Source organism: Abramis brama, assembly GCF_963993115.1.
Source record: "Abramis brama genome assembly, chromosome: 9".
Lineage (NCBI taxonomy): Eukaryota > Metazoa > Chordata > Actinopteri > Cypriniformes > Leuciscidae > Abramis > Abramis brama.
In genome coordinates this window covers 3,378,516-3,398,195 of record NC_139971.1, presented here as the reverse complement: position 1 = coordinate 3,398,195, position 19,680 = coordinate 3,378,516, and the positions used below count along the sequence as shown (strand labels likewise).

At 36.7% G+C, this 19,680-nt stretch overlaps 2 protein-coding genes across 5 annotated transcripts in view; both read right to left on the bottom strand.

The window, feature by feature from the left end:
• The window catches only part of st3gal4 (ST3 beta-galactoside alpha-2,3-sialyltransferase 4), a 68,477-nt gene extending 58,817 nt beyond the window's left edge, over window positions 1-9,660 (bottom strand). For 2 of the 4 annotated variants that reach the window (XM_084123882.1, XM_084123884.1), the window contains exon 1: window positions 6,336-6,711. The gene's annotated coding sequence lies outside the window, so the exon portion shown is untranslated. Of the gene's footprint in view, window positions 1-6,335; window positions 6,712-9,576 lie in introns of those variants that run through there. The other 2 variants (XM_084123883.1, XM_084123885.1) reach the window with 2 other exon arrangements.
• Window positions 9,651-19,680, bottom strand: part of tirap (toll-interleukin 1 receptor (TIR) domain containing adaptor protein) — a 33,805-nt gene continuing 23,775 nt past the window's right edge. Inside the window, exon 4 of the mRNA XM_084123887.1 lies at window positions 9,651-11,368. Coding sequence (XP_083980013.1) covers window positions 11,310-11,368 — 59 coding nt within the window. The 3' untranslated portion in view covers window positions 9,651-11,309. The remainder of the gene's footprint in view (window positions 11,369-19,680) is intronic.

Below are 19,680 nucleotides of genomic sequence, written 5' to 3'. Positions count from 1 at the left end.
TTGACAGGACATGATTTTACTAGTCCACCTGACTAAAACTCAGAATCACTTTTTACAGTGTAGTCACGACTGTTTCCCGAAACTGTATTGTGGCAAACTGGTCGTTCAACCACGTTGGTTTATGACGTCACGCACGTGGTGGAGTAATAACTTATTTTAATGAATCTGTTTGAGATCGAATTAACGCCAGATGTTTTGCTTTAAAGGGGACATATCATGCTAAATCCACTTTTTTTAGCCCTTAAATGCATTTTGCTATATTTGGAGTGTTTAGAAGTACAGAAAAGTTGAAATTATTCTCTTCAGGTGCTTCGTTGATATCTTTATATTCTGTCATGGTCATATTTTTCAACCTGTTCCGATTTTTCTGTTATCTATGACGTTTTTTGAACTATTACGTCATAGTATTTGCAGCGGAACTGCCAAATAAGGATATTGACTTCCGGCCCAACACTTCGAGCAATCCGCCATTTTTATTTCTCGCTGCAATTTTGTAGTCCAAGCTAAAGGATGCAGAAGTTACGAGAGGGTAAGTTAAAATGTTCGGTTGTTGGATGTAGTAACCCACACGCTTCATTACACCGTCTAATGTAGATGAACTGCCGCGCTTGTGACAGGCCGCATGTTTAACTGAAAGAACAAGCAGAGAGAGAGACCCGGTCGCGCGCGCGCTCACTCTCTCTCTTCAGAGCCAGGCGAAAGTGTAAACAAGACATCACCGTCTCCAAACTAGACGCTGTCTTGCTCTCTCTCCCTCGCACATATTAATCAAAATAAATCGACACGGTGGTAAAAGGTCGGAAGACCAAAGTTTCATGTGTAAATACAGTAACACACCATTGCGATACATCCATATGAAGACGTTGTTCTGCAGGTTCGTCGTCTTCATTTTCATCTCGCACCGGCTCCGACTCTGGCTCGAACATGTAAGGCTGGCTGGACAAGTCTTCCGTTGTTGACATTTTGTTAATAACGTGTGAATAAAACGTTTCTGTGCCGCTAGATAATCGTATCTCTGGTATCAAACTACAAAAATGGCCGAACGGGGTGGAGTTGAACCGAGTGTGGGCGGGGTATGAAGTGTCTCAATTGTATTTAAAGAGACCGCACCAAAACGAGTTGCTCTCAGATGCACATCAGAAAAGGGGTAGAAAAGAGGCCTGTGGAGCTATAATAATGAGGAATTCAGACCCAAGCATTGCAGTTCCGCTTTATATAGACTACAAATGTATGATTTATATGTAAAAAAGAAACAATTTAAAAGCATGATATGTCTCCTTTAAATTACAGACATGACATCTGAGGACTATTTCTCATTTTTCTCAGTTATTTTGGTTTCTTTCCAGATTCAGTCATAGGCTCGTTCTTACATAGTAGAGCATGTTCACACATGCACACTCTTGTGCTTCAAAACAGTGCTTCAAATCTCTTGACAAACTAAAAGACGTAAATGGCATTTGTATGTATTCAATAAGAGACACAGGTTGTACTGAATGTCAGTTTGCTTATTTTGCTCAAGATAAGGATTTATTGAGTCCACATGTTATGCAAACTAGAGACTCTTCTTCTAACCAAAGGTCGAAAGCTGTCGCTCCAACTACACAACTTTGCGATGCTGTTTGCGAATGTTTGTTAGAACAATGGTTTCTGGAAACACAGACTCGTTGAACTATGATGATAATGATGGAACTTGCGAATATAGTTGGCTAACGATGCTTTTGGGAAACGCACCCCAGAGCGTTTCTGACAGACTGGGAAGATATTATATATATATATATATAATAAACATTCTGTCATCATTTACTCACTCTCAAGTTGTTCCAAACCTGTATGAGTTTCATTCTTGTGCTGAAACAGAGAATGTGGGTAACCAAAGAGTTGACGGTAGCTATTGACTTCCATAGTCTGGGAGAAAAAAATTACTATAGAAGTCAATGGCTACTGTCAACTTTCTGGTTACCCACATTCTTCAAAATATCTTCTTATGAGTAACTGATGACAGAATTTTCATTAGGGATGCACCGATCCGATACTCAGTATCGGTATCGGCTCCGATACTGCCATTTTTGGCGGATCGGGTATCGGTCAGACGAGGCCGATCCAAATCCGATATTGTACGTATACTATTCAGTGTTATTGTTAAGCCCCACAAAAGACACACAAACATTATAAAGCACCATAAGTTTTCGTGCACAATATTATAAGTGTTCTGAAGCCATTATATCATAATGTGAGATATAAATTAATATTTAAGTCGTTAAATTCAAGATCACGTAAACGTTTCCCTCAGCTGCGCTGTCAGTCATTCTCCATTCAGCAGTCAAACAGCGCGTCGCGTTCGGTTACGACAGTTAACACGATGAAACTCTCTCCAAGATGATTCAGTGTTACTATTATTATACTTGATCTGTAGATAAAGGTCTATGGTTTCGCATAAAACAACTTTATCTTGCTGGACTTTATTGCTGTACCTTAATCATGTTACTTTCTAAGGTGTTAGATCACAACACTGGAGTAAAGTCAGGTAGCCCTACTATTTGTTCTTCACGCGCACAGTAACTGAAATTTAAAACTGTTAAAAGAAAATGCTGAATAGACTATTGCATAGATAGATACTGTGTAATACACTACGCATCAATATGTATTTTCTTTGTGCTTTAAACTTTTCAATGCGGACTCGACGCGCTGCGCGCTGTGACTCGTGTTGCTTCAAGCGCATCATTCTGCGCTCGGGATGCGCATAAGCGCTCTGTGCCGCACTATATTGGAGCCTTTCATATCATAAGTGACGCAATGAAACATTATCAATAGCCGTTCTTGTTCTGTCCTATCTTATCTATTATGTTGGTACCTCATTAAACAGCTGTGCTATACATTTAAAAAAATGTCTAAATTTTATTGTAGGCTATAAAATAATTTATATTTTTGATTTTTGTTGTTGTTTTTCATGAATGTATTTTACAACAATACAAAGAGCAATGTGTAAAGTTTTACCAGATTTAGTGTTACACTTATTGTCTCTAATTTGTTCCCCACTAAACATTTTTTTCCACAAAATGTTCACATTTTATACAATTATTGTGCACTCGTGATTTTTCTAGACTAAATATTACTGCTGAATTATCCACTAATCTAGTTTATAATAGCATTTATGTCAGATTATGATCATATATTTTTTGTTGTTGTTTTTCTTTTTTTCAGTTCTTATTATCAGTTCAACACAGAGTTATAGAAATTCTACTTGATTAAAAAAAAACTGCGCTGGTATCGGCACGGATCGGTATCGGCCGATACTCAGAATTTTTACATTTATTCATTTAGCTGACGCTTTTATCCAAAGCAACTTACAATTGCTATATATGTCAGAGGTCGCATGCCTCTGGAGCAACTAGGGGTTAAGTGTCTTGCTCAGGGACACATTGGTGTCTCACAGTGGATTCGAACCCGGGTCTCTCACACCAAAGGCATGTGTCTTATCCATTGCGCCACAACCACCACCTCTCACAATTTCACCACCTTTTTGGTATCGGATCAGATCGGTTCTGAAAAAATGGTATCGTTGCATCCCTAATTTTCATTTTTGGCAGAACTATATCTTTAATATGACGTAGAAAGCTGACTTTTAGTCAAGAAAAACTTCTCACTAAGAAACGGGAAGAAAGGGAAATTGAACTGTCACACACTCGCGTCTTCTGGGTAAATTCGTGTGCTGAGAAAAACCTAAACTGCCACATGATAATCTCACAAAACCATGCACAGCTTGGCCCTTTATCAGAAAGAACCACGAGATAAAGTTACATTGAACTATTTGCTTGGAAAAAGGCCAAGACTTTTGACATTTGAAGAACTTGTGATACTTCATGAGCAAAACAAAACTATGTGCGTCAATGTAAGCATAACATTAAGTGAATGACTATTTGATAACTATTTCAAATCTCTCAGTGTGTGTACTGTAAGTGTGCGATGGTCACAATGGTTAAGGTTAATAAGTTATAAAGTAAGGCGTAAATCTGAAACTTTTGATCCAGTTTGTAAACATTACAACACTTTACAGAGACAGACGTCATCTGAGCAATAACAAGGATTTAGAAGCGTTCTAAGGAGGAGCCACCACAAACATCCTGTCTCAGATCCTCACCGCAAATACATTACTGTGCAATACATTGAAACGCCTTTAAAATCACTCTAGATGTTTCTTACACAAGGCTTCTTCCCTCTTGTGCAAGGTGTGATTGTGCAAGTGCAACGTCTCACATGAGCAAGTCAAAAAAATGCTTATTTACACGTTTTGACAAGTAACATTTGTCTGCTATCCACCTTATTTTGCAACAGGACATAAAAAAAATTTTGTGAATGAGCGAGACTTCTAAATAATTAGCTGTAATAAGTAAATAACTGGAAGAATATCAAAGTGCAGTAAATGGTAAAACTATTTGTGCTACAAACCAATGAGATGATTAATACAATACTGTAATTTCTTAAAATAATATAAGAAATACCAGTTTGCAATATTAAAGGGATAGTTCACCCAAAAATGAAAATTAGCCCATGATTTACTCACCCTGAAGCCATCTTAGGTGTATATGACATTCTTATTTCAGACGAATACAATCAAAGTTATATAAAAAAAAATGTCTTGGCTCTTCCCAGCTTTATAATGGGAGTCAATGGGTATATATTTTTTGGAAGTCCATCAAAGCGCATCCATACGTGATAAAAGTGCTCAACACGGCTCTCCGGGGGTTAATAAAGGCCTTCTGAATTGTTAGACCAACATTATTATTACTAACATTATTATAATGATAAATAATAATAATACTAATCAACAAATCAACTTTACATTTATAACTAAAAAAGAGTTACAAACCTTATACTTAAAATTTCCCTGACATATTTGCATTTCTGTCAAACAAGCCTGTTTGCAAATCACCATCTTTTACATATGGCTTGAAAAATGCCGAAGATTAATTTTGACACTGGGCTCAATTTCATCTGATTCACAATTTGCATTAACAGCGTACTGGACACATTAAATAAAAGGAGTTTTGCAAAGAAGGACTAGTGTACACTGCTAAAAGCTAAAGCTGGTCTTCACTGGTCTGGTTTTAGAGAGGTTCTGGACACCTAGCTAAACCCGATGAACAGCAGTTAGACCAGATGAACAGTTGCTTGGCCAGGCTGGGAGAGTAGACCAGCATAACCCAGCTAAGACCAGAAAAACATCTTAGTATGATTTTTACTGGTCTGTTGGCTGGTTTTAAAGGGGTTTGAAGACTATTTTTGCTGATAGGCCAGATAAAGACTGGCTTGGTCAGTCTGGGAGACCAACAAGACCAGTTAAGACCATCTTAAACCTGCAAGAGTAGAATACTGTTCCATCATTTATGAATAACTACACAGGAACAAATGAGTAACGCACTATTAACATTCAAGTACTGATAGTTTGTTATCAGTATATCTATTTTTTTTAATACCTCCCAGATGACCAAGAGCTACTAAATACAGGTTCATAACTAATGTGAATAATGTATAGTTAATTTTAAAGTGAAGATTATAACCCACTAGTAATGACTCAAGATTACCAAATCCTTCCAAAATAATTGTTAATGATTTGGATCAGTATTCTAAAATGAAAAGCATGATAACTCTTTGAAACATGAAAATGAAATGAAAACTGTATATAAATAAATAAATAGTCAATGTTAGCTTTTTTTTAAATAAAAAAAAGGTTTTGGATAGTGATGACACAAGTGTTCCTACATTCTTCTTCAGAGTTTCTTGTTAGTTAATAGTATTACTAGAGTGTTTATAGTACATTGCTCATTTGTTATGTAGTTTTTAATTATTGACGGAACAGTATTCTAAAGTGTTACGATTAGCGTCAGGTAAATAACAGAAAACCAACTAGACACAACTTCACCAACTAACGGATAGATATTGCATCATCAACTGGCAACTACGCCTTTAAAATGTTTTTACCCGATAAATCTTATATATAAGAGGTCTTTGATAATGTTACTCTGTAACATTGGAAACAATGTAACATTCTATGTTCTATGATAGTAACGTTCCATTTTACACGGGAAACAATGTAACATTCTGATGTTGCTGACGGGCATTATGTCGAAAACAAGAACTACTCAAAAATCACTTGTGTATTATTGTTGAGTTTCAACTCGAGGCCACAGTTGTAGACTATGTCTCAAAACTTAGTGAACTGCCTATATAGACAGCATGTTCGGGTCTCATCAACATGGAGTATAAAAGCAGCGCAGGAGATTTTGAGACACAGCTCAAAGAGCTAAACTTACTGGATGAGACGTAAATCAACTTACCAGCATGCACGTATCTAGATATCGATAAAAAACACAATGATAGTCCGTAAAGGGAAAGTGGATTGTCCGGATAGTCCCCCTCTCCCCCCAGATCGAGCTCGCTGTACAGTCACATCATACTGGGAAAGTTGAGATATGCAGTGCGCGCACACGGGCGTCTTTGCTCTTCAAATGGGAAGCGCCGTTAGATGACTTCACTGATGAAACGTCACGTTGAAAAACCCGGAATGGAAACAATCGCTTCTTTTGGCTCCCGACAACATTAAAATCTTTCGGTCGCTGTTTTCGGGAGGCTCCTTCAGTGGGGTCAACATTCATCACTGTACTGCACAGAGTGTACCCTACCCAGTAGGCTACCCACTGAAGACTGGCTGGCGGCGCATGCGCATTCGCGAACGACTGGTGGATGGATGTGTGAGAAACTTCAGTCGTTCATGTTATTGTGGTACTGGAAACTGTACTGGATATATCATTACATTTTCTGATGGACACGTTTGTTGTTTTATTAATCGTTGTGCTGCTGCATAGCTGACTGTAATAGTAGTTGCATTGGGGAAACTTACCCCGTTGTAAGGTCACAAAAGGTCAACGTGTTCAATGAACTGATAGATAGATAGATAGATAGATAGATAGATAGATAGATAGATAGATAGATAGATAGATAGATAGATAGATAGATAGATAGATAGATAGATAGATAGATAGATAGATAGATAGCACAAAAAAAGTGAGCCCTGTAACTGACATATTGTTAGTTCCTGCTGGTAAAACCACAACTAACATACAAAATGCAAAGTGCAAAGTGTAACATACATGCAAAGTGTATACACTATTAAAAAAAGGGGAAATTATTCTGCAAATATGGCAGAGGAATTTGAATTTTTCTCACACGTCAAACCAAATTCACTGTTTAATATATACAGTGTTGGGAAGTAACGGAATACATGTACCGGCGTTACGTATTCAGAATACAAATTATGAGTAACTGTATTCCGTTACCGTTACCATTTAAATAGTTGGTATTTAGAATACAGTTACATTGTTGACATCAATGGATTACATAACGATACTTCTGTTTCACGAGTTTATTCACTCTCTAAATAAATTAAGGCAACTCCATGCATTTCCCAGAAGCCCCAATATGAAAACGAAAAAATGCGCGGTTTGCGTGATCAGTCACAATGGAGTCGGAAGAGGAGCAGCGGGAGCTAGAGGTAGAGATGGAGCTGGAACAACAGAGCCAGGGCAAGAATGCATTTCTATCTTGGAAATTCAAACAGCATTTCACATTAAAGAAAGAGAAAGGAGCACGAAATATAACTGTGCAGTGCAACCTCTGCTTGCCAGCAACCAACCTCCTTTCAGCGTCCAACTCCACCTTCAACCTGAAGAAGCATCTTAAAGTAGGCCTACGTTTTTTTTTTGTTTTGTTTTTTTTTAAATACGTGCAGTCAAAACTTGAAATATAAATTCTTAGAAAATGCATTAATACCAATAGTGAAACATCTGTATATATCCATACTCCCTTAATAAAGGAGTCCAGACATTAGAAAAATATCGGTCTACATGCGTTTTATTTTTAATATGAGGGAAATAAAACATGCATGACACAAAAAACTTTAACTTTTAGGTGCCAATCTGTGAATTACACTGCGCAAACCAAAAGTAATACTACTCACCGGATGAAGCAGGGTTGGCTCTCCACAGAACATAAAATATTCATTTTATTTTTCGTATTCGCATTTATGAAAAAAAAAAAAAATGTTACGGTCGTGTTCTCCGTTACGGACGTGAGCGCTCTGAAAGCGGCACTAAAAGACTGCTTTAAAACTTTCACAGAGACCTCAAACAGAAAGCACAAAGCCTTTCTTTAAAGTGAATTTCGTTTTGTATTAATTGTATCTTAATTTTAATCAGTGTTTCATCAACCAATTGCCTGGATTTAAGTAAATATAGCAGACAATAATCAGGACACGGAGGCACCAGCGCGTGAACTGGAGCTGGTCTCATAAATGAACGCCCGTTTCACACATACTCTGTTTGCAGTGCGTTTTTTTTTTTTTTTTTGTACCCATGTTAACAGGTTAGAGCTTTCACACTGCGGCACGTTTATCCGTTCCAGGAGCGGTGTGTATAGATCGTTTCCGCACCGAGTGTATTTCTGCTGTGCCGCAAACGCTGAATTAAAGTGACAGATTGAGCTGAAAATGTAGTAATTTCACAATAAAGGCTACAAAGAAAATTGCACCGGTGACAAAACTTTTTTAAATAAAAGTTGCTGAAAACTTCTGGATTTGAAATACAAATATTGTGTATGTGTTTGTGGTATCAGTGGATCAGTTACGCACTCCAAACGCATCATATGTGAAAGCACTATAGCGCGTGCTGCTCTCCTGTACCACATACACACCGCAACACGCAGCGCATCTGTATGAAATGTGCATTTCTCTCAGGCGCGTTCACTAGGCTACTGCGAAGATCGCGAGTCAGCATCGTCAACCTCATCTTTGTAGCCGACACTGACAAAGAAAACACTTGTTTATTAATAAACAATTAAAATATCTCCTTTCTATATTTGACATATTCATAATTATTACTTTTGCCGGTTCTTTGTGACAGCTTTTAGGTGCTTTATTGGCATACGCGTCACCACCGCATTCACCGCACCCCACAAGAATAGGCCTGTTTATTAAGCAGGATTTGATGTCCGACACTTATAAAATGCAATTCAAAGTGGAAGTAATCCAAGTATTCAGAATACGTTACTCAGATTGAGTAACGTAACGGAATACTTTACAAATTACATTTTTGGGCATGTATTCTGTATTCTGTAACGGAATACATTTTGAAAGTATCCTTCCCAACACTGAATATATATATATATTTTATTAATAGCTCAAGTCTTCCTTCGTTATGTTGCAACTAATCAATTTGATATTGTATAATTTGGACACACAAGTAAAATGAGCTAAACAAAGTTCCAAAAGCAGTTATGTTTTCATTGTTAAAGGCCAAAGATTAATATTAAAAACAGTAAGTTTGTTTTTATGTGATAATAAGAGAGTTGAAGAGGGCTGTGGAAAAGTAAACTTCTGTAAACATCATTAAAATAAGATAAATTACCTTAAAAAAAAAGTTTAGAAAATAAACAAAATAGTATCATTATACAGTACATCACTAAAGGAATGTTCACATTTCCATTAATCACACAAATAAACAAATGCGATGAGAGAGGACTTACCGTGTTGATATATGAACTACTCTATCAGCCTTCAAAACTTCAAACCTGAACAGAAGTGGGTGTTTAGAAAAATATTGATTTCTTTAGGTAATAATTTATTTGAGGTGAAAAAGCAAAGGAGATACTATCCAGGGGTTGGCAACAGTATTGTGCAAGTCATTACGTCAATAGCTGGGAAAACCAACTCCACTTTACAAATATTATCCAGAGACATTTCTTCCATGCTTTTGTTGGACACAACTATAATAATCAGTCGTCTTCAGTGGCTGTGGTTTCACTTCAGCAGGACGACTTCTGGTAATATCACATCATCCTGGCTTGCAGAAATTGTTAATCAACATGTATTATTCTCATCACTGTCTCCTGCATGGGGGCCTTGCTAAAAGACCCAAAGAGAAAAGTCCACGAATTGATCCATCTCTCTCTCTATCACCATCTCTAACAGTCTTGGCTAACTGTTTTAGCATTTGGGTTTTAAGTTGTGCATAACTGGAAAGCATCAAATTAAACTAGAGAGACAGCTACTTCAAAAAACAGTACCTACAATTAAATGATTGCTAGGCAAAACAATTATCTTGATTAAAAAAAAATTACTTTTCTTCCTGAAAATCAGTTTTTTGGTCACAAAATGCACAATGTTGCTCACAACATGCCACTCCTTCTGTGAGCTCAAAAGGGTGATGCGAGAGTGTATGATATTGATGACATCCTCACAGCTCTTTACTGACTTGTCAAACTGACAGTGTTGCAGCTGACCACGTTACAACACTACACACACACACACACACACACACGCAAGAAACAAAATGAGCATTGTATCAGAGTGGGCTTAATTTTAAATACAACATAATCTTATATAATCCTCCAACAAAGCAGCTCTTTCTAGGTAAGTGGTATTTCTCTCAGTTCCTCTGATGCAAGGTTTTGTTATTATCCACATACTTACACTTACACTCTGATTTCATCTGTGAACCCGCAGTAAAGTAGTATTGCACAATCATCCAAACAGTTGTTTGTGGATTTTACGACCAATTTAATGTGGGCTTTACTGAAACTGTGTTGAACGCTTGAAACAATGTTTGTCGATGAGGATTACGACATGTGACATCATGTTATTTGCCAAGAACATTTAATCATAGCTGTGCAGTTCTTTGAGGTGTCCTGTTGGTTTACATATCCAACTGTGGCTTAAAACCATTATGAAAGCATTGAAATGCCAGTGAAACATCTTCCTCAAGGCACAGTTTCAACCACAGATGACGAGATGGCTAAGATAATACCTGCATATAATAATACTGATACTTAGTACTGATGAGAGTAGTAAATGCCAGTCATGTCATTTATATCTGGAGCTGTTGTAATTTCCTTCTGTGCATATGCATGTATGTGTGGGTGGGTGTATTTGAATGAGAGAATCATTTTAAAATAATTTTTGGTTGGGTATATTACATAAGCACTTTCTCTAATCTGACTTTGACCTAAAAACAGAAAGGGAAACATATGTCTCATCATGCTTGAGCTCATGGAATGTGATTTTCTATTGCCATCTAGGGCTCATTTCACAAGTTATTTTTAACACAATATAAATGTTTTCATGAAAGTCTTGGGTAACACCCATGATATAGAAAATAATAGGAGGATATACGGTACAACTTGGCTTGTTTGCGTGTCACTTCTCGGAAGTGAAGAATAATGTCATTGTGGTCAATACAATGGATGCTGATAGTGTCTTCTCAGCTGTGGGACTGAGACTCGTTGCTGGACTTTTCCTTCTCACACATGTCCTTCAAATCTGTAAAAAAAAAAGAAACATGTTGTTGAGAATCTATATTCTGTTTCCAGACGAGACAAAACATAATTATCTCCCAAAATCAGTGTGGGAAAGATATAAATATAAACATTCCCGTCTGGTTTACAGAAATCATGCTTTATCTCTGATGGGAGAAAATTTTGGGCACAGCAAAACACTTTCTCCACTACAGCCTAAAGTATAAGAGAACAGAATCAGGAGGAACACAAATTGTGAAAAGAAAGAAGAAAAAAACATAATTTGTGGCACGGTTCAAAATGTAAAAGCATGACGCGTTAGGAGAAACCGTAAAACTTTTAGTTAATAATATTATTTTTTTATTTCATTATTACATAAGTCAATTATTTAAATTATTGAATTTGCACATAAGTTGCATTACTATGGATTACCTTTAATTTAATTTAATTTAATTTAATTTAATTTAACATTTGATTTAATATTCAACAATATTATTGATCTGCCTGCATTGACACTATTATATGAGAACTGAACTGAGCTGGACGATGACATCACGGTTTTCTCCAGGGGTGCATTTCCCGAACAACGCCGTAACTCGCTGCTTAACTACCATAGTATGATGCATTGTTGAAGAAATCAACTAGCTAGTCACGACTGTTTCCTGAAACCCTATTGTCACAAAGTGGTCGTTTAACCACGTTGTTTTTTTGACGTCACGCACGTGGTGGAGTAATAACTTATTTTAATGAATCTGTTTGAGATCGAATTAACGGCAGATGTTTTGCTTTAAATTACAGACATGACATCTGAGGACTATTTCTCATTATTCTCAGTTATTTTGCTTTATTTCCAGATTCACTCATAGGCTCGTTCTTACATAGTAGAGCATGTTCACACATGCACACTCTTCAAAAAAGGTGCTTTAAATCTCTTGACAAACTAAAAGACATAAATGGCATTTGTATGTATTCAATAAGAGACACAGGTTGTACTGAATGTCAGTTTGCTTATTTTGCTCAAGATAAGGATTTATTGAGTCCACATGTTATGCAAACTAGAGACTCTTCTTCTAACCACAGGTCGAGAGCTGTCGCTCCAACTACACAACTTTGCGATGCTGTTTGCGAATGTTTGTTAGAACAATGGTTTCGGGAAACACAGACTCGTTGAACTATGCTGGTAACAACAGAACTTGTGAATATAGTTGGCTAACGATGCTTTTGGGAAACGCACCCCAGGAAGAGAGCAGGGTGGACATTCTGCAAAATATTTCATTTTGTGTTTCACAGAACAGGTTTGCATCATATCTGTTAATATACGGTGTATATATTATGACTGAAACACTGTATCTACCAATCGGCATCCAGAGTATTAAGACACACTGTGGTTTGATATCATGACAGTCAGTTATGGGTTGTGATATGAAGAACCAGTGAGCTGCAGTAACGTGTTGTCAGTCCCCTTGTGGAAAAGAACTGCACTTTAGCATACTTTTTAAAGAGTACTTATTGCAGAAATAATATACTTTAAAAGAATATACAGTACTCAACTGTGAACTGAATGCAATTTTTTCAGACACTTGATGTATAGTTTAAATTTATATTAAATGCAATTAGTTGAACTTAAGAGTGATTTTGACTCACTTAAGTAGGACTTCAGTATTTTCATAATTCTACTGTTTTTGAAATATGGTTAAAGTGTACAGCTGAATGTAACAACAAGCATTTATGATACGACGAACTAAAATATACTTTATTGTCATTTCTATTGAAACTTGTGTCACATATTTAAATATATTTGTAATCACACATTTGTAATGATGAAGTTGCCATTTTAAATGTATATTAACTTTAAATGTAATATTGCGTATAAGTGTACTTCTTTAAAGCACGACAAAAGATTATTAAAACATAATTATATAAAAAAATATATACTTTAAAGTAAAACATTAAAAAATTGGCATTATTATGAAGTGTGTTAAGAAAGTCATGGAAGTGTAGGCTATTCTCTTCAAGTGCACTTAAGGGGCCCATTATTTAATTAATATTATATTATCTTCAAGTAGTTTATATATATATATATATATTGGTGGTTGATTATGATTTGACTTTTCTAACTTTAGTTAGTGTGTAATGTTGCTGTTTGAGCATAAACAACATCTGCAAAGTTACAACGCTCAAAGTTCAAAGCAAAGGGAGATATTTGCTTTTAAAGAAATCGCTTTTTAAGAACTACAACAAATGGCTGGTAGGGACTACACGGGTTAGTGACATCACTAACCCTAAAATTTACATAAACCCCACCCCCGGGAACGCGATTTATAGATTATCAAGACAGAATATGCTAATCAATGACTAGAAGATAACTACACATCAGCTACATAAATTCATCAACTAACCATTCAGAAATGTCCTGTTGCTTCTACATGTTGTCACTTCTTCTTGAGTCTCTCCATCATTGTCCGACTTCGTTTTGAACATAAAAGGCTAAAAGTTTTTGAAATGTTCAGTGCATGTGTGTGTGAGGTAAAAGGACACCAGCTGTTGAGGCCCCGTTTACATGTACATGGTTATTTTGAAAAACGGAGACATTTCCCTTCGGTTGTGCCCCTCGTTTACACGCAAACGGAGAATTCGCCTCTGAAAACTATTCTTTCTAAAAACTCCGGCCAGAGTGGAGATTTTGGAAAACTCTGTTTGCATGTAAACTGAGAAAAACTGAGTTTTAGGCAGTCGACGTCACTGTATGCGACAGAACTTGCACTGCGTCAAAGGTGTGACCTATATTTTCGGGATTCTGATTGGCTAACATGGGCTTGAGCTTCTCGTTACACTGCCACCTACAGGTTTGGCATGCTCTTGACGGCATATACACGGGTTTGTGTAAACGAACACTTTTCTGAAAACGGAGAGGGTGAAATGTCCGTTTATGAACATAACCGGCCACGTGTAAATGTAGCCTGAAGCTCCGCCCCCTGTGCCGGGAGCAGCAGCTCATTTGCATTTAAAGGGACAGACACAAAACAGTGCATTTTTTGCTCACTCTCAAAAAGTGACAACTTTAACATGCTATATAAAAATATCTGTGGGGTATTTTGAGCTAAAACTTCACACACACACTCTGGGGACATCAAAGACTTATTTTACATCTTGTGAAAAGGACATTATACCACCCCTTTAAGATGTGAAGTACACTACAATTACACAATTAAGCACACCTTTTAAAAGGGTCGGCATATCTGAATTAGATTTGGGGTCTTTTATTTTGTATCTTGCTCATGTTTCCTCTTGCTTCATTATACTGTCTTGTCATATGGTTTATTGTTTGTGGCTGATGTGTCTTGTTATCTTCTTGTTTCTAGTGTTTTGTCTAGTTTGATGTAACTGTTCTTCTGTGAGGTTGTTTTGTCTTACTGGTACACGGCCATTGTTATTTAATTATGTATTCTCACCTTGTGTAGAATATTGATTAAGTTTGGACTGTTTTGCAAACCAATAAAGTGTGTTCAGGATCACTACAACCTCAACTCACCTGAGCGTCACAGTTCACTTTCATTCAATGCAAAAGCGTGGCCAGGACATTTGACTTATTAAGAGATTTATTGTTCAGTGGAATAATGTCATAAAGGTTTCAAATAACATGTGATGAATGATGAATGATGACAACATTTAATTTTTAGGTGAACTATGCCTTTAAATGATGGATCACCCACACTCAATAAAATATTGATACGGGCTGCATCTGGGGGGGAATGCACTTCTGCTTCAATGTGTAAATGAGTGATTATAATCAAGGTATTAATCATTATTTTTCCTTCTAAATATCACGAGTTGAATGACTTCTCTAAGCTTGTGAGATTTTACTTTGTTATAGAAGTTACCAGTGTGATCACTGAAATGTTCTTGTCATGTATTCTCTAATGTCTGTATTTGATATGAATGCAGTAACAGTGCTTGCTCATTTAGCCCGGCTTCCAGAAATAAAATATGGAAAGATGTTTTGTTTGAGAAAGGTCTTCAACATGTGTCAATACATACATCTGTTTTTCTAGGGTACTCTGACAACTAAGGTCACAGGGGTCAATGAAGTCCTTAGTTTAAGGGACCATCTCTTTATTAAAGCCTTACTTTCCAGATAGACTAAAGTGTAGCTCTCCTTGAGAGAAAGAATGCATTATCTTGATGTTTTGAGAATACTCTCCTGTAATTGGGCGGTTTTGCAATCTATTTTGCGGGCAAAAATGGGTTTGGGCGGGTGGATAAAAATTGGGCTGGTTTCGGATCAGTTCGGCGGGTTTTTGTTGCCGAAACACCGGCACTTCAGATCCTTTTTCCTGCGACCCAATGTTCAGCAGGCAACACACACACACGCGCACACACACACGCACACACACACGCACACACACACACGCGCACACACACACGCGCACACACACACACACACACACACACACACACACACACACACGTCTGGTTTACTATCTTTGTGGGGACTCTCCATAGACTTAATGGTTTTTAGACTGTACAAACTGTATATTCTATCTCCTTACACTAACCCTACCCCTAACCCTACCCATCACAGAAAACTTTCTGCATTTTTACATTAAAAAAAAAAACTCATTCTGTATGATTTATAAGCTTGTTTACCCATGGGGACCTCAATTTAGGTCCCCACTGTGACACGAGTCCCTTGAGTCTGTGTGCATTCAAGTTGAAGTCCCCACCGGGATAGAAAAACATGAACACACCCAATACACAAAAGAAATATATTTGAAATATATTTTCAAAATATATTTTTGGAATATATGCAAATATTTGAAATTGGCCCAATAAATATATTTTAGTTAAATATATGTATTTTCATATATGTTTACATATATGTTCATATATGTTTTAACTTTTGCAAATTGTTTCATTTGAAATATATTTTGAAATTTAAAAAGTTAACATTTTCACAAACAAACAACACATTTTCAATTTATTTTTTAGATAGACCACTTCAGCTGTGGATGTGGGCATGCGAGAGCAGTGCTCTACCACTTCCCCCACCCACATTTTTCCTATTGGTCGGGGATTGAACTGGCAACCCTTCGGTTACAAGCCCGAAGCCCGAAGCCCTAACCAGTAGGCCACGGCTGCCCCTTTACTGACTTAATTGGCCTAAAATTACAATTTTATGTAGGAAATAACACACAGAATGCAGAGTTTTTTTCCCCTATTTTTACAGAATTGAATACAGTTATTTAATAGTGTGTGTATGCAGTGTTAGACACTGAGTTCTATCTATTGTTTAAGTGCACTTCACTGTTGGAGTGTCACTGTTATACTTGCATCATAAATATTGTGCATATTTTCAATATTTAAATGACTTCAGGAAAGATGTCAATAAAACAACAATAAATCTAATAATTGCACTTAGTGTTAGGTACGTGCCACCTAATATGGCCTAATAGTCCTAGGAAGAGCACTGCTCTCCCATGCCCTCATCCATGGCTGAAGTGGTCTATCTAAAAAATAAATTTAAAATGTGTTGTTTGTTTGCGAAAATGTTAACTTTTTAAATTTCAAAATATATTTCAAATGAAACAATTTGCAAAATGTGCAGAAGGCTCAAGTGATGTGAACATGGACAGAGCATGTACCGCGAGTGTTCGCTCAGACCACGCACCTTTTCTGACATGTTGCGACATGCCCTGGCTTGTAGAGAACGGCTGTCAGTTCAGTTTCAGTTTCAGTTAAGCTAATCTTCACATTGTGTTCGTGTGCGTCAGTGACCACAAGTAAGTTGATACTATATCATATAGATAAGTTTATATTAGTAATTTATGTTAATGTTTATAGTCAGTGACAGCCTTTATATCTGTTGTATGTGTAACTTATATGTTATTCTCATTGTAGTTACATTTCAGGACATGTTTAGCACTGTTTATTTAAGTAACTAGGAAGAGTTATTAGCCTCAATTGTGTTTATGTTAGTTAACATCGATGTTTATTTCATTTACTTTAGAACCACACCTTCACTGTAAAGTTTATGAGAAATAGTGCCTGTGCATCTGTATTTTAGAAGTATATTTATTAAAACCATTCAAGGACTATCCCTGCCTTCTGTGTCCTGACTAGACACCCCATATTGTTGACAAATTTCCTTAACCAGTAGATCTCCATTACACAAAAGTTAAAACATATATGAACATATATGTAAACATATATGAAAATATATTTTAATATATTTAACTAAAATATATTTATTGGGCCAATTTCAAATATTTGCATATATTCCAAAAATATATTTAGAAAATATATTTAAAATATATTTCTTTTGTGTATGGGTGCAGTCATTTAAATGTAAGTACAGTATTTATTATAGCTGTGTGTCATAATACAGTAGCGAAATGGTAGCCTACTGTTGTGTATAGGGGAAAAGGTAGAGGAATTACTATGATCAAAATACATTTTCGACCCTTCTTTAGCAAGCTAAACATTTTATGACCATATATTTTGTCATATATTTTACATTACATGTTATAGATGTAAATATATTTATCATATATTTTTGTTATATTTCAGAATATATTTCAAAATGATAAATATAAGTGAACAACAATGCAAATATATAAGTGGTCCAGCCCAGGGGTAGAACTTTTGCCCCGCGTGTCAGAGGTTCTGAGTTCTAATCCGCACTCATAGTTTTTTTTTCTTCTTTTTTTTCATCAAAACCGATTATGTTTTTCAGTGGTTGTATATCAGGCAGGGACACTTTTTTGTGCTTTTTGTTTTCTAATTTCACCGGAACGAATAGAGAGCCTCTCCACAACGGATTAAAGCGCGCGTCTGAGTGAAGGCTGTGCGCGAGCCAGAAACAAACATAGTATCGCGCCACAGATCGCAGCGGCAACGAGCACTTTGATCAGTTGATTTAAAAAACAACACATTTCAGCGCTAGATCGCCTCTTATTTAAAAAACGAACGAAATGAATGCTCTGCTAGTTAACTGGAGATGTTTTTGTTTATTTGTATTGGTACATTCGTGCCGCGAGATGTTTCAAAAGTGGTGGGGACAATATCGACCTTAGAAAATAGTGGTGGGGACATGTCCCACCCGCAAATTACGCCTATGCATCTCATACTCATACATCATTTTTATTATGATTTTTTTTTTTTTTTTTTTTTTTAACGGCCCATAAAATTTGTACATCGGCAGCCCATTCGTTTTGTTTTGTTTTGCTTAATTGGCGGCGCTGGGTTTGTGCCGGGGCCTGTACCATGAAGGTAGCTGAACAAACTCGGGGTTACAGGATTAGTTTTGAGTTGACAAAACCAAACCGATGCAATCAGGCTTTATTGGTACCATGATGCAGCTCATCAACTTTCTTTGTCAACTCAGGCTTTGATCCTCAAGCTATGATTACTCCACGCGCGCGTGCACATAAAAGAGTGACGTCGGCACTGAACAACCAATTGCGGGTAGAGCGAGAGCGATATATTTTTCCGCGGAGGAACGAGAGATAATCATTCAGAATTACGATGAATTTAAATATGTATTTCAAGCTCGAAACAATACGTTCTCTGCTGCCAAAGCAAGAGAAGACTGTTGGAGAAAGATTGCTGATTCATGTTAATGTGTAAGTTAAACAAATACGTTATATATTTATGTAAAATTATGTATGTGTAGCCTATACGTGTAATATAGCCTATAGCCTATTTTTATAATATATAAAAATGTGCATGGATGTACTAAGAAAGATTAATATTCATTGATTTTTAGATGCAACCCCAACTCCAAATGTTCTTGGCAGCAGATAAAGACAAAATATAAAAATATAATTCAAAGTGGTGAGTATTTACTGCAACCTTTTATTACTTTTGTGAACATTTTATCATAAACACTTGTTTGCAGCAAACAGAAATAAAGAGTTAAATTCAGAAAACCAGAATACACTGGCGGAGGAGTTGTCTCTGAGTAGGCAATAAGGGACGGCCGATTATGGATGTGATTACAGGTGCTGTACAGTCTGACCCTGGTGCTGGCTCCTCTAAGCAAGTAACACTGGGTACGTGTGCAATACATTACTACTTTTTTAAGTTTTAAATATGGCTGACTGTATGTTCTGCAGTAGAGGGAAATACAGTGTCCCTGTTGAAGCCAGCACACATACACACACACACACACACACACACACAGTCTCCCACACAGAGGTCAGTATGCAGCAAACAGAACACCAAACATAACCTGCTTTACAACAGTTATGCTTTACATTGGCCTATTTTTATTTATTAGGGTGGAGGAAATGAAGACACTCTGTCTGTGTGTTCTCAGACAGTTTCTGATGTGAATGC